General features: G+C 32.3%; 1 protein-coding gene across 5 annotated transcripts in view; it reads right to left on the minus strand.

Annotated features, from left to right (window-relative positions):
• LOC115890036 (protein phosphatase 1 regulatory subunit 12A) overlaps window positions 1-12,879 on the minus strand; it is a 51,500-nt gene that overhangs the window by 32,947 nt on the left and 5,674 nt on the right. For 4 of the 5 annotated variants that reach the window (XM_030910147.1, XM_030910145.1, XM_030910144.1 and 1 more), the window contains exons 5-8: window positions 12,211-12,424; window positions 10,726-10,809; window positions 5,892-6,074; window positions 5,557-5,641 (exon numbers count right to left, since the gene is read on the minus strand). In XM_030910147.1, coding sequence (XP_030766007.1) covers window positions 5,557-5,641; window positions 5,892-6,074; window positions 10,726-10,809; window positions 12,211-12,424 — 566 coding nt within the window. The remainder of the gene's footprint in view (window positions 1-5,556; window positions 5,642-5,891; window positions 6,075-10,725; window positions 10,810-12,210; window positions 12,425-12,879) is intronic. The other variant, XM_030910146.1, reaches the window with a different exon arrangement.

The raw sequence follows: 12,879 nt of genomic DNA on the forward strand, positions 1-12,879 counted from the left end.
TACAGTCTGATTCTTCACTGTATACGTTGTTTATTAAGTGTTTAAGATGCCTCCGACAATCGTGAGCCCCGCCGATTGTGAAGTACGGGCTGTCATACGATTTCTTGTACGAGTGCTAAAGGCGTAAAACCGATCGATATTCATCGTGAGATCTGTGAAGTTTACGGACAAAACATTATGAGTGATGGAATAGTAAGGAAATGGGTGAGAGCATTTAAAGATGGCCGCACAAATGTGCATGATGAAGAACGGAGTGGGCGTCCTTCGGTCGTTAATGAAGATTTGGTGCAGAAAGTGGACGAAAAGTGAAAGAAAACAGACGCTTTACAATTTCATCATTGTGCGACTACTTTCCTCAATGTTCTCGTAGTGTTTTGTATCGCATTGTGACCGAGAACTTGAATTACCGGAAATTGTGTTCACGTTGGGTTCCGAAAATGTTGACGGATTTGCACAAAACCTTAACGTTTAGGCAGTGCATTGACTTTCCTTGAGCAGTACCACAATGAAGGTGAAGATTTTTTAGACAAAATTGTTACTGGTGACGAAACATGGGTGGCCTACGTCACACCAGAATCGAAACAACAGTCCATGGAATGGCGACATTCATCATCACGCAAAACAGTGAAGTTTAAGCAAACAATTTCTGCCCGGAAAATCATGTGCACAGTTTTTTGGGACAGAAAAGGAGTATTGCTAGTGGAGTTTCTGCCTCGTAATGAGACAATCAATGCAGCATCTTATTGTGAGACATTGAACAATCTGCGCCGTGCAATCCAAAACAAAAGACGTGGCAAGTTGAGTAAGGGTATTGTTTTGCTGCATGACAATGCCCGTCCACATGTGGCTAATCGGACCAAAGATCTCATCAAATCTTTTAAATGGGAAAGTCTAGATCATCCTCCATACAGCCCTGATCTGGCGCCCAGTGACTACCATTTATTCCTGCACTTGAAGAAACACCTGGGCGGTCAGCGTCTTCAAGACGATAACGAAGTCAAAACAGTTGTGATACAGTGGTTAACCAGTCAGGCGGCAGAATTTTATGAGGAGGGTATTGAAAAACTGGTGCCACGTTATGACAAGTGCCTCAATATTCACAGAAATTATGTAGAAAAGTAGATTAAGGTACAGGCTTTCATGTAAAAATAAAATTATTGCGATATCTTTGCACGTTTTTTTTTAATTCCAAAACGGCACTTACTTAAAAAACATGCCTCGTACATATGAAAACCGACACCAAAGACCAGAAATGCCGACCCTTAGTATAGGTACTTTCAACAATTATTAAGTAATTGTATAAAGATAAAACACCTGCAATGGAAAGGTCATGTATTTATGAAATTTCGTGTAAGATTAATTGTTGGCCAAACTAGAAGATCAATATTAACTAGATTTAGAGAACATATGGCTCAGATAAGACATGGTAGACCGGATAAATCTTGCGTTCCTCAACATATTGTTGATAAAGAACATCGAATAGCTATTAATAACTTAAAATTAATTAAACAAGTCTCAAATTACAGGCAATTAGACGCATATGAGAGTGTCAGAATTAATAAATGAACAGAGGAAATGTTTCTCTGTTTATACTATCTTGAGAATGTAGTTTCGGTAATTAATTGTTACACTCGGTTGGTTTCGCCACGCCCACTTGAAGCCAACTGGGCGCTTATATAAACTCTCAATTTTGTAGATATTAGTTTAGTTTTAATCATCTGCTGATAATAATAACATGGTTAGCGATACGCGCGTCCAGTGCAAAAGTAAAGTGTATTGGGGTGAATTAGTCTTTCATTTTGTAATTTTTATATAATTCTGCATTTTTTATATTAACTCTCTGGCCAAATAAAACCAAACACTCTGGCCAAATAGCTTTGGTGACAAATGGTAACAATTTGGTGTCTGGTACTATTGGTCTTTGTATTCTTTAGTCATTGGTTTATATCTTTGTTGCAGGTTTATTTCTTGAAAAGAATTCTAGCTTTAAAACATTCTGCTTTTTTAGAATGTCAAAGTTTTATAATAGATGTAATTGCTAAAAAAAACTAAATTATTCTTGATAGATAAGTGTAACGTTTTAAAAAACGTTAATTATTTTGGTATATATGGCTGTTATTCAAGACTCCAGTTCTATATGTTTTTTTTTAATTTTCTGTCCCACGTTGGGCGCCAAAATATGTAAAGTAATGTATATGTAATATGTTTATTTAATTATTCATTTAGTTTAAATAGTTTATGTTATTTTGCTTCTGACGACATTCTGAAACGCTAAGCATTTTTATCGGTTAAACAAATTTTGTTTTTACTAGTAAAAAGCCACTGGCGAGCTTGTTTTCGTTTAGATTCAACGTGGGAGTAGTGTTCACAAAAAATATTTTTTTTATTTTGTAGGTTTTCTTTCATTTCTGGTGAAAAATCCAAAATTCTTTTCAAGAAACGACTAAATATTACGCTGGGTTTCTTTTTTCTTCGATTTGCTAGGCCTATGGTTTATACTATTTTCTCGTACTAGTCTTTTAATGTACACTGTGTTTGATATATAAGAATGTATCTACAGGATGGCCCAAATTCGAGCCTTAATAATCGGAATTTCGTAAACTACAAGAGATACGAGGTCAAATGGTGTTTCAAACTTTCACCAACCCTCGTATAATGCAGTACAGACCGAGTGATTAATTTTTAATTTAAAAAAAGAGACTAAAAAGTCAAAGAATTTAGCTACAAATTGGTTAAAAAAATCATTCAAATCGGGTGACTAAATCAAAATATATTGAACATTAAGATAAATGAAAATTTTAAAGTGTTCTATTAATTGGTGATGTGTATTTATATACCATGCCATGTGTGTCATTGTTCCTTAATAAGCAGCTTAAATTGTTCTACTAAAACTAAATAAAAAAAATTGTATAAACCATAAACTCAAAACAAACCGTTTTAAACATAAATATGGATAAATGAGATTAAAAAACAGCCCCTTTGCAAAATGATGTGTTGGAATGATAAAAAATAAATAAATAATGAGAAATTTTAATAAGCGAATTTTTAGAAATGTTTGGTTAGGGTGTGTTTTCTCTGGTACACGTTAGTAGTTAGATCTAAAATTGGTTGAATAATAATAATAAATTTGCATCGCGCGGTATACGTACAAGGTGCCCAAAAAAGGTAACAAAATAAAAAAATTTTCTTGGCGGTCTCTTACCGTTTTTCAGGAAAGCGGAAAATAATTTCAACAATGAATTTGTCTTAATTTCTCATATTTTTAAGGTTTTCTAGCACATATTTTGTTAGGTATTCAATAAACAATGATGTTTTTGCTATTTTCTGTTACTTTTTTAACTAATTCTATGCTAATAGAAGAAAATTTGCTAAAATAAATTTGTAAACAATCTGAAAATGTTGGGTTATGTGTTTCTGGGATTTAAAGCAACGTTGCCAATGCTAAACCTAAATTTAGCGTGTTTTATTCGCTCATTCTGGGATTACGAAAGGCGGCCGCCAGAAGAACGGCTCCTTCCCATAACTGCTATTTTACCAACGAGATCTGACTATTTATAACCACGAAGTTGCACGAAAGAGTTTTGATTGCATTGGTAACACCCTCCGCATGGAAGCTGAAACCAATGCAATCAAAACTCTTTCGTGCAACTTCGTGGTTATAAATAGTCTTGATATAACTTCTTTGCGGAGGGGGTTAATCTTTTTTTGATATAATATAACAACAAAAGATTAACACCCTCCACATGGAAGTTGTAACCAATGCAATCAAAACTCTTCCGCGTAACTTTGTGGATATAGGTAGGTATATTTAACTATTATCAGATCTCATAATAGGTAATTTATTTAAAATCCCTAATCACCCGAAAAAATAGAAGATATGGCAACGTTGTAAATTTTCAAATTTCTGGATTAGGTCTAGAATATATTTGTCTCTCTCATTACATAGGAAAGAGAAAGAATGATATATGAAATGTCAAACTTCCATCTGGTCTTAATTTTCTTTGTTATTTTGTTAAGAAAAGTTTATTAAATAAAATTTTGGACATTTTTCTATCCTCAATCAAGTGTGGCTTTTAGATAAACTATAATATAATGAAAATATAGTGAAATTATTACTTTATAGGGCCGAAATAAAGAAAAATTCAATGTTGAAATTATTTTCCGTTTTTCTGAAAAACGGTAAGAGACCGCCAAGATAAAAGTTCAGATTCGTAATCTACGACCTCAAAATAGGGTGTATACCAATTTTGGTGAAAATCGGACGGAAAATTTCCAGTTTTTCCAATTCAAGTTTAAACACCATCAGAAAAATTATATTCAAATAAAGCCAAAAAATAAATTTAAAAATCGTGAATATACGTTTCTTTTTTCAAAAATCTTTAAAAACTATTTGAAATTTTTAAACTTTCAAGGTTTCCGAGATCCCAATTAAAACGCTCGAATTCGGGACACCCTGTACATATTTATAAATAAACGACACAGATTAAAAGACACCCGTTTATTCATTGACTTGTGTGTAAATAATCTATATTATGCTGCTTGTAATCTCAAAAAGCCCCAAAAAAGCAAAAATAAAATAAAAATGTTAATAACTGCGACTTGATAATAATAATAATAATGTTAAAAAATAACTACAGCATCTTGTTACACATCCAAAAAGCTATAAAATCATATTGCAAGGAGTTAATAACCAAGTAAAATACGTTTTTTTGTTTAAAAAAATTGTTGTTCGATTATTTAGAACACTTTCAAAAATTTAATGATAAAATATTTGAATAAAAAGGCTAAGAAAGGAGCATATCAACAAACTAACGTTCGAATTTTGTTAAAAACGCGTAAAAACCTAATGTAGGGTAGTCTCAATAATTTGTGGATTTTGTTTTACGTTGTCAATAAATATTATTAGTAAAATTGTTAAAACAATATAATTCTAATAAAAATAGATAAGTGTAACGTTTTAAAAAACGTTAATTATTTTGGTATATATGATTGAATATGGTTACTTTATTAGTTATTCAACACTCCAGTTCTATTTGTTTTTTTCGAATTTTCTGCCCCACGTTGGGCGCCAAAATATGTAAAGTAATGTATATGCAATATATATGTTTATTTAATTTTTCGTTTAGTTTTTCATAATGATTATTTATTAACAAAAATATCAGATACGCTACCGAAATTCTTAAGCCAAATTCACATACATGTTAGATCACAAATAATGCGATTCACTTTTTAAAAAAACATTTATTTGCTTTAAAACATTTATAATATTTTATTTTATTTTATTTATTAATTTTATTATAATTTAACTAAAAAATTCAAACGGACATAGTCTCGTTCGGCAACTAAACTACTCTCTCTGATTAACAAAAATAATTAGGTTTTATAATGAAAATATTGATTACATTAACAATAATCGTGAGAACAATTGAATATTATTATGATACGTTCGCGATTTCGCAACGCGCGCCGGACGTGTCGCAATAGGATGTGGCCTGCCGGGTGAACGTACTGGGTGGACCAATATAACAAATATAATTAATTAAAAATAATACATACAATTCATCATTTTGGAAGCTTTTCGTCCTCCTTAGAGTGAAATCGTTTTCATTTGTAATGTCTGGCGTGCTATTTTTAAAATCTTCTGAAAAACATAAAAAAGATATTTTTAAAACAAATATCAATACACGTGATCAAATAAAACGGTATAATTTGCCAATAAATGGTATAATTTGTTAAAATCTTTCGATCGATTATTTGTTTTAGTATCATTGTACAAATCACTAATCCTAAAATCCTCTAAAAGAGTACAAATTGCCAACTATATAGTTCAATCATTGTTGATCAATCCGTATAAAAAAACAACATGCTGTTTAATATAAAAAAATACTTACTAATATTAACACTACTTTTCTCTGGACTGTTTAGTTCACCCTTTGGTTTAATTGTCTGTCTCCAAGGCATTTTTTCCTCTGTGTTATCAATGGTTTTCGTCACAGACTGTGGTTTCACAATATTCGGTTCTTTGATTGTGATTTTGTCCGTGATAGTCTGCGAATTGACCCTATTTTTCTTTTCTGCAAAACAAATAAAATTCGAGAATTGAATATATAAAAAAAGTTCTAATTTGAAAAGTTAGATACGGAAAACCACAGAATACCTCAACTATACAGAAGCGACAGCAAACGTCAGTTCTTTTGAAGTATATTTGTCTCGAATTTATTTACCTTAAACCCGCTAGTAAAAATATAAACAAATAAAAAAAGTTAATTTGAAAATCAGCTGTTTTTTCTAATATTTTTTTTTCAAACGCCACACGGTGGGGTATTAGCATGAAAAAGGTGATCGAAATTCGAAAAAGCAAATGTGTTTAAGATTTCCCAAAAAAAGATAAACGATAAGTTAAATCATCTCTGCCAAGAATGGCGTTGCTATGGGTGTGTTTAGTTGCATTCATTTGTTTCAACGAAACGTCAAAGTTGTTACTTCTCACAGATAAGAGGTAAATGGCTAAATTTTATGTTTAAAATTATAAATTGTTGTTGTTCTTGTGCTCTTTTTACGTTTATATTATCGTTTTGATTGAAAATGGCTCAGCAAACTGCAGGTATGTATTCTACAAAAACGTATTATTTATTTTGATATTCTCTATACTAACGATTTTTTTTGCAACTAAAAGTTAGGCGTTCAGAAAATTTGATTAAATTTGTGACATTTTTATTAGAGATTTAGTTGCGCATTTCGAAGAATTCAGCATATTGTCTATATACGTTTTACTTAGTAAACATTGGGCTTTCATACAGTAAAATAAAATACTGCGACTTTTTGCGATTTTGCTGATAAAATGAGAAAAACATTCTTGGTTTCCTCTAATTTGCCAATCAGTGATATACTAATGCGAGGTGTAAACCGCGATGGCATTGTTGTGTACAAAGCGATCGCGTTAGTGCCATTAGCAGTATAGCACAATTTGGCATTACAAGCGACTTTAGTGGTATGGGCATTGCTCGCGGATCAGTCGTAGCATTAGTAGTAGTAGTTGCGATATTACTACTGGCACTGACCGTGGAAACACTGGAACAGTGATTTTTCTTTCTTTTTTTAGAATCGACGAATTATCCTTTATTTTGTTCATATTATTTCCTCTTTAATTGAAAATAGCAATGATTTATATAAGGTCTACATTAAAAAATTTCGATCAACTATCAGTGTCAAATACCCCACTGTGCGCTACAAAAGTATTAATTTTTGCGACGTGATTGACAACATAAAAAAGTCATTTTAACGCCTAGGCATAAAAGTAAAGCCAAGTAAAGCACTTTTGCGCTTAAGCATAAAAGTACGAAAATATAATATTATTAAAATGACATAAAGTGTCAAATTCAACGAGCGTAACCATAGTTTCTCGATATATAATTACATACAAGCTATGACTTTTAAATCTTTTTATATTATTTGGAACGTTTGAAATTTTTAAAAAAATTATTTGTGGCGTTTGAAAAAAATAGCATGTTCTATTCGGAGTAAAAATGACTTTTTGTGCCTCGCAACGAAAAGTATTATTTTTACTCCTAATAAAAAAATATACTATTTTGACACGTAAAAAAATAGTTTTTTACATTACGATTTTTGGCATGTCCATCACTGATATAAACCGTCAACAATCAAAACTTGACAACTAAAATAACATGACAAATAAACTTGATTCACAAAAAAAAATTGCCGATGTCGCTTCTGTATGGTTAGTTAATTCTGTGGATAAAACTACATAGAGTAAGGTCTGTTATGTTTCGACTATAAAAAAATAACTGAACTTTGCATCATTCATAAGGAAGGCACCACAAAATCATATGCAGGACGTTCTGGACTGAGCTTGCAATATAAGTTTTTAGAAAAATCCAATATCCCCCCCATATTGGAACATACCATAAAACCAACCAAAAGAATACCAGTCCAGTTATTTTTATAGTCTATGGTTGTTACAGCCCTTGCAACCTTTTTTTATCTATCCATTTTATGTTTCAGTTGAAGCAATTTGGGATAAAATTAATATCTTACATGCGGACATTTTATTTGTCTATTATAAATAATAATATTTATAATAAGAATAATTATTGACTTATTATCAGTTAGTTTTATTATTACTATACAGGTCGGGTTTGAAATTTGCACTGTTTTCTCTGACTAAAGGAGGATTTTCTTACATCTGATGACCGACGATACGACATTAAGAGTTCATTTCACTAGTCCGAAAAAGTAGCAAAATAAGCGTTCGACATTTAACGTTTTATGTAAAACTAGCTAGATATTTTTACCACAAATGAAGAAGGAAATTAAAGATAAAGGATTATACTATATTGGTATTGTAGCATATTTTTAAACAACTTCTTTATTTTTAAGATTTTGATGGTCAAACACCAACGAAATATTTCTTATGTTTGGACTAAATTTTCTCGAAAATAAAGAAATAATTTAAAATTCCGTTACAATACGGAAATAGATTGAAGTTTTGTGATTAGAGTGATATATAATTTATATGGTTTTGTAACAAATTCCTCGTTATTTTATGGAAAATGCTGAAGCTCTGCAAACCTTAATCAAGCCTTAATTAAAGTACGTGTGTTTGGTATTTTGGATGTGTTAACACGACTGGATCGGGCTAAGCCTTATGGCAGATTTCTGAAATATAAGAACGAGCCCTAACAACTAAATATTCGGGCAAACAAAAATTTATTGAAAACTATAATTTACATAAACTGTATTATCAAATTTGAGTACTAAATTAAAAATATATTAAAATGTATCATTTCTAATTATATTTAAATAATTTGGTTTCTATAAACGTTAAAATAATATAGGCGAATAAATAAACAAAAACATTACACAATATCGTGACAACTAAATGTTCGGACACTTTAAGAAATACAACCACTCCAAGCCTGTCTGGCATTGTCTTTATTAAAGATTGACATACGTCAGAGTAAAAATTTTGCCATAATTCACCTAATATCATCGTCAAATGGGCAACGGTTTGTTGGGGATCATCACGCAATTTCTGTTTCATTTTATGCCACCAGGTTTCGATAACATCCAGACTGTTTGAAGGCCATGAGAGGACCTTGATGTTATTTTCCCTAAACCACTTCTTAATAGTTTTAACCGTATGGCATGCACTATCATCCTGTTTAAATATAAAATTCATGTTCTGGAAAATGTCTACCACACTTGGCACAAAAGTGTTTTTCAAAATTCTTTGATATTTTGAACATAATGCTTTTAGGAAATTTCACTATCCTTTTGAAGCAATCTTTATAAACTGATAATTTCAACCGTAAATTGCAATTGCAAGTGCACATCAGCCAGTTTAATATCCATAAAATACAAATAATCAAACACCGCTCTAGAGTGTGTATTTGATAAAGAGTGCCTCAAAAGTACAGCGAAATTTCCTAGAGGCATTATGTTTTGAGTGTGTTTGTCAACAATGGGTCTAGGAAGGTATGAGGTGGTTGAAGGTACAATTACTAAGTAAACAAATCAAGAAATTTTGAAAAATGTTGTGCCAAGTGCGAGAGACCTTTACCAGGACATGAATTTTATATTTCAACAGGACGCTGCTCTATGTTATATGGCTAAAACTACTAAAAATAGTTTAGAGACAATAACATTAAGGTCCCTTCATGGCCTTCGAATAGTTAACGAGACGTTGTTGTGGCATAAAATGAAATAAAAATGCGTGATAATTTCCAACAAACCGGTGCCCATTTGATGATGATATAAGATGAATTATTGCAAAATTCTGAAATTGGCTTATGTCACTCATTAATAAAAATAATGCCAGATAGGATAGCAGCGGTTCTAAAAACGCATATCGATGTAACACTATATTAAAATAGTTTTTTCTTAAAATGTCCGAACATTTACTTGTCAGGATATTGTGCAACATTTTTGTTTATTTATTCGCCTACAGTTTATTTCGTCCCATTGCTGCCGAATGTCACTAACTTACTTTTTATTACTTCCGAGAAAAATGCGTCTAAAGATGAACTGCATTGCATAAAGATGTTATAGTTAGTAACTATTCGGTATTAAAATAAAACATAAATAGCCAGAAATCGTAGTTAATGACTTTTGCAATCGATTCTTCGCTTCAAAACATAGTTAGTGATTGAATTTGGTTGTTCGGAAAAATGTTAGTGACTTTTGGCAGCAATGGGACGATTTTTTTAATGTATTGTTAATGTAGTTCTTAAATTTAATAATTCAATTTATGTAAATCAAAGTTTTCAATAAATTTTTGTTTGTCCGAATATTTAGTTGTTAGGGCTCGTATATATTTCCTTCGGCCACACACCCGCTTTACCCGACCCCAGAGAGCAACCCGAACAGTACAGCGTAACAGATTCTTAATTATTAATTCTATTGGTTGAATTTAAAGACTTTTATTGATTAGAAAAGTTCGCAGTTTTTTAAATTTGCGAGAATTGCGATCAGAGCGTTGTCGGATAATCGTACCAACGGACAATGGATGCATGAAAATCCGCCTAAAGTACGATAAATATTAACATATCAGGAGGGAGAACGCTTCCATTCGCTGTTAATCAGGACCTATCTCGAAGCTGGAAGGACCAAAACATTTATAGGTTATGTACGGACATAGTATATTTAAGTTCGAGTTGTTTAGTAGGCGTAAACATAATAGCATTCGCATCATAAGGTTCGATTTACCATCTTCTTCGCTACTGCACTCTTCAGACTCTTCAGAGGTCTCCGTTTCGCTATCCGATTCGCTCTCGCTAGACACCTCCATTTCTTCAGCAGCAAAAGAGAAAAAAAGAATAGTTTTGCGTCAAAGTAGACCAAAAAAGACCCTATCCACCATTTAGGGTGTATTCCGTTGCTTACCTTGGTTATGGTTTTATGTTCCGTTTCTATCGATTTCCTGAAAGTTTTTTTTTTATTACCGAACACGGTTCCTGAAAAATTCGGTTATAACTGTCACTAAACTAACCAGCGCGAAAAACCTGGTTTTTCTGGTTTTGTTTGTCAATTAGTGTCATTTGTTTATTAATAAAGTACTTTTCAATATTAAACTCCATTGAAAAGAAGAAGCAAACGTAAAAGCAGAGAATAGGTACATTAAAAATGCATAAAAGATACATTTTATAATAGAGGTATTGAAATTTAGAAAACGTCAACATTTGACGTTTCCAGTATTTTACCAAACCGTTCCGTATCAAACCTAGTGATGTGCAGGTCGGAACGTGCCTCAGGGAACGTGCCCATGTTCCGGGAACTTTCCTCTAAGGTCGGGAAAGTGACTGAAATTCGGGAAAGTTGTATTTTGATGCGAGTTGGAATATTCCTCGGAACATTCCCCACTTTTCGGGAACTTTTCTAAAATTTAGGGAAAGTAATCAAAACATTGGAAAAGTTGTGTCACGCCACAAATAAAAAGAAGAAGTGAAACTAGGTTATAAACATAACCTAAATTTGTTTCTTTTATCGACTTGTTTTGCTTCTGTTGTTATTTATATATTATTTTGTTGTTATTAAATATATTTTGAAAGTTATATTTTCTTAACTTTATCACTTTTCTGCTTTGGGGAATATTTCCGAGAACCTTCCCGGAAAGTTTCCAATTTTTCATAACACTAAAAATTTTTTCCATTCCCATCACTATCCCGATTTGGGAACGTTCCCAGGAACATTCCCTCAAAATAAGATTCCCGGAATGTCCCCATCTCTAATCAAACCAATGTTTTTCAGGAACCGCTCTTTACTGTAGTTTACCGGTCTGGTTCGCCTAGTTTTGCAACGGAATACAGCCTTAGTTATTTACTTCTGTCATTATATGTGTTTCAAAAAATATGTGACATCTCTCATGGGGAGATTCCTCGTGTAAAAATAAAATTTATTTTTCGAATCAACATAGGTCCGATTCTGAGGCTAAAAATTACTGTAAGTGTAACAAATTTGAATGCTAAAAAAGTGTCGACATGTTCACCAGGGACGTGCCTCTGGACTATCACTGGAATATTTTTCTAAAAAAACATGTGCGCTACTGTAATGCTGTACTGTACTGCTAATCATTTTTTTTTGTAAACTATGGTGGATAGGTTTGTATTTATTTCTTGTTGTTTTATTTTCACGACAATAGAAAGTAAAGTAGTAAACATAACCTAGCAAAGTCTAACTGCCTGTCAAACTTACCGATCTCGTTATCTTTAATCTCCTCATTACCACCGGTAATTTCCACTTTCACCTTCTTCACCTGCGACTGACTGTCCGTCTCGATGGTGTTAACCTCCTCCTCCGCCCTCTTCTTCGCTTTCCTCTTGTTCACCTCCTCCTTGTTCTGTTTCTTCTTCAAGTCGTCGAGGAAGCCGAGCATCTCGTTGTCGGCCAAATCGAACGGCGTCTGACCCTGGAATAGTCAAATAAAACACTCATTCACCACAATACAGGGTGGCGCCTCTCATACGCCGCGGAAGCTCCAAGGAGAACGACAGTTTGTATTAAAATAAAATTTTGTGAATATAGAGAGTTCTACAGGGTGTCCCCAAAAAGAGTTACATATCAAAGTTGTGTTTTTTGTAATGGAACACCCTATATATTAATTGATTTTCGGATTCTGGAAGAAAAATAAAGGTGAGTTTTATAAGAGAAGTATATGACTAAAATGTATGGTTTTTGACATATTTAACATTTTCTAGAAATAAAGAACAATTTTTAAATTACAATAAAAGCTACCTAAATTGGAATTTACCCGGTATAGCCTAATATGTAGTTAAATTAACTATTGTACTTTAAATCAAATTAAAACTTGATCCAAAAAGTTATATTATACAGGGTGAGACAAAATTAATATTGAACATTGGT

Source organism: Sitophilus oryzae, unplaced genomic scaffold, assembly GCF_002938485.1.
Source record: "Sitophilus oryzae breed Bouriz unplaced genomic scaffold, Soryzae_2.0 scaffold_85_pilon_pilon, whole genome shotgun sequence".
In the NCBI taxonomy this organism is placed as follows: Eukaryota; Metazoa; Arthropoda; class Insecta; order Coleoptera; family Curculionidae; genus Sitophilus; species Sitophilus oryzae.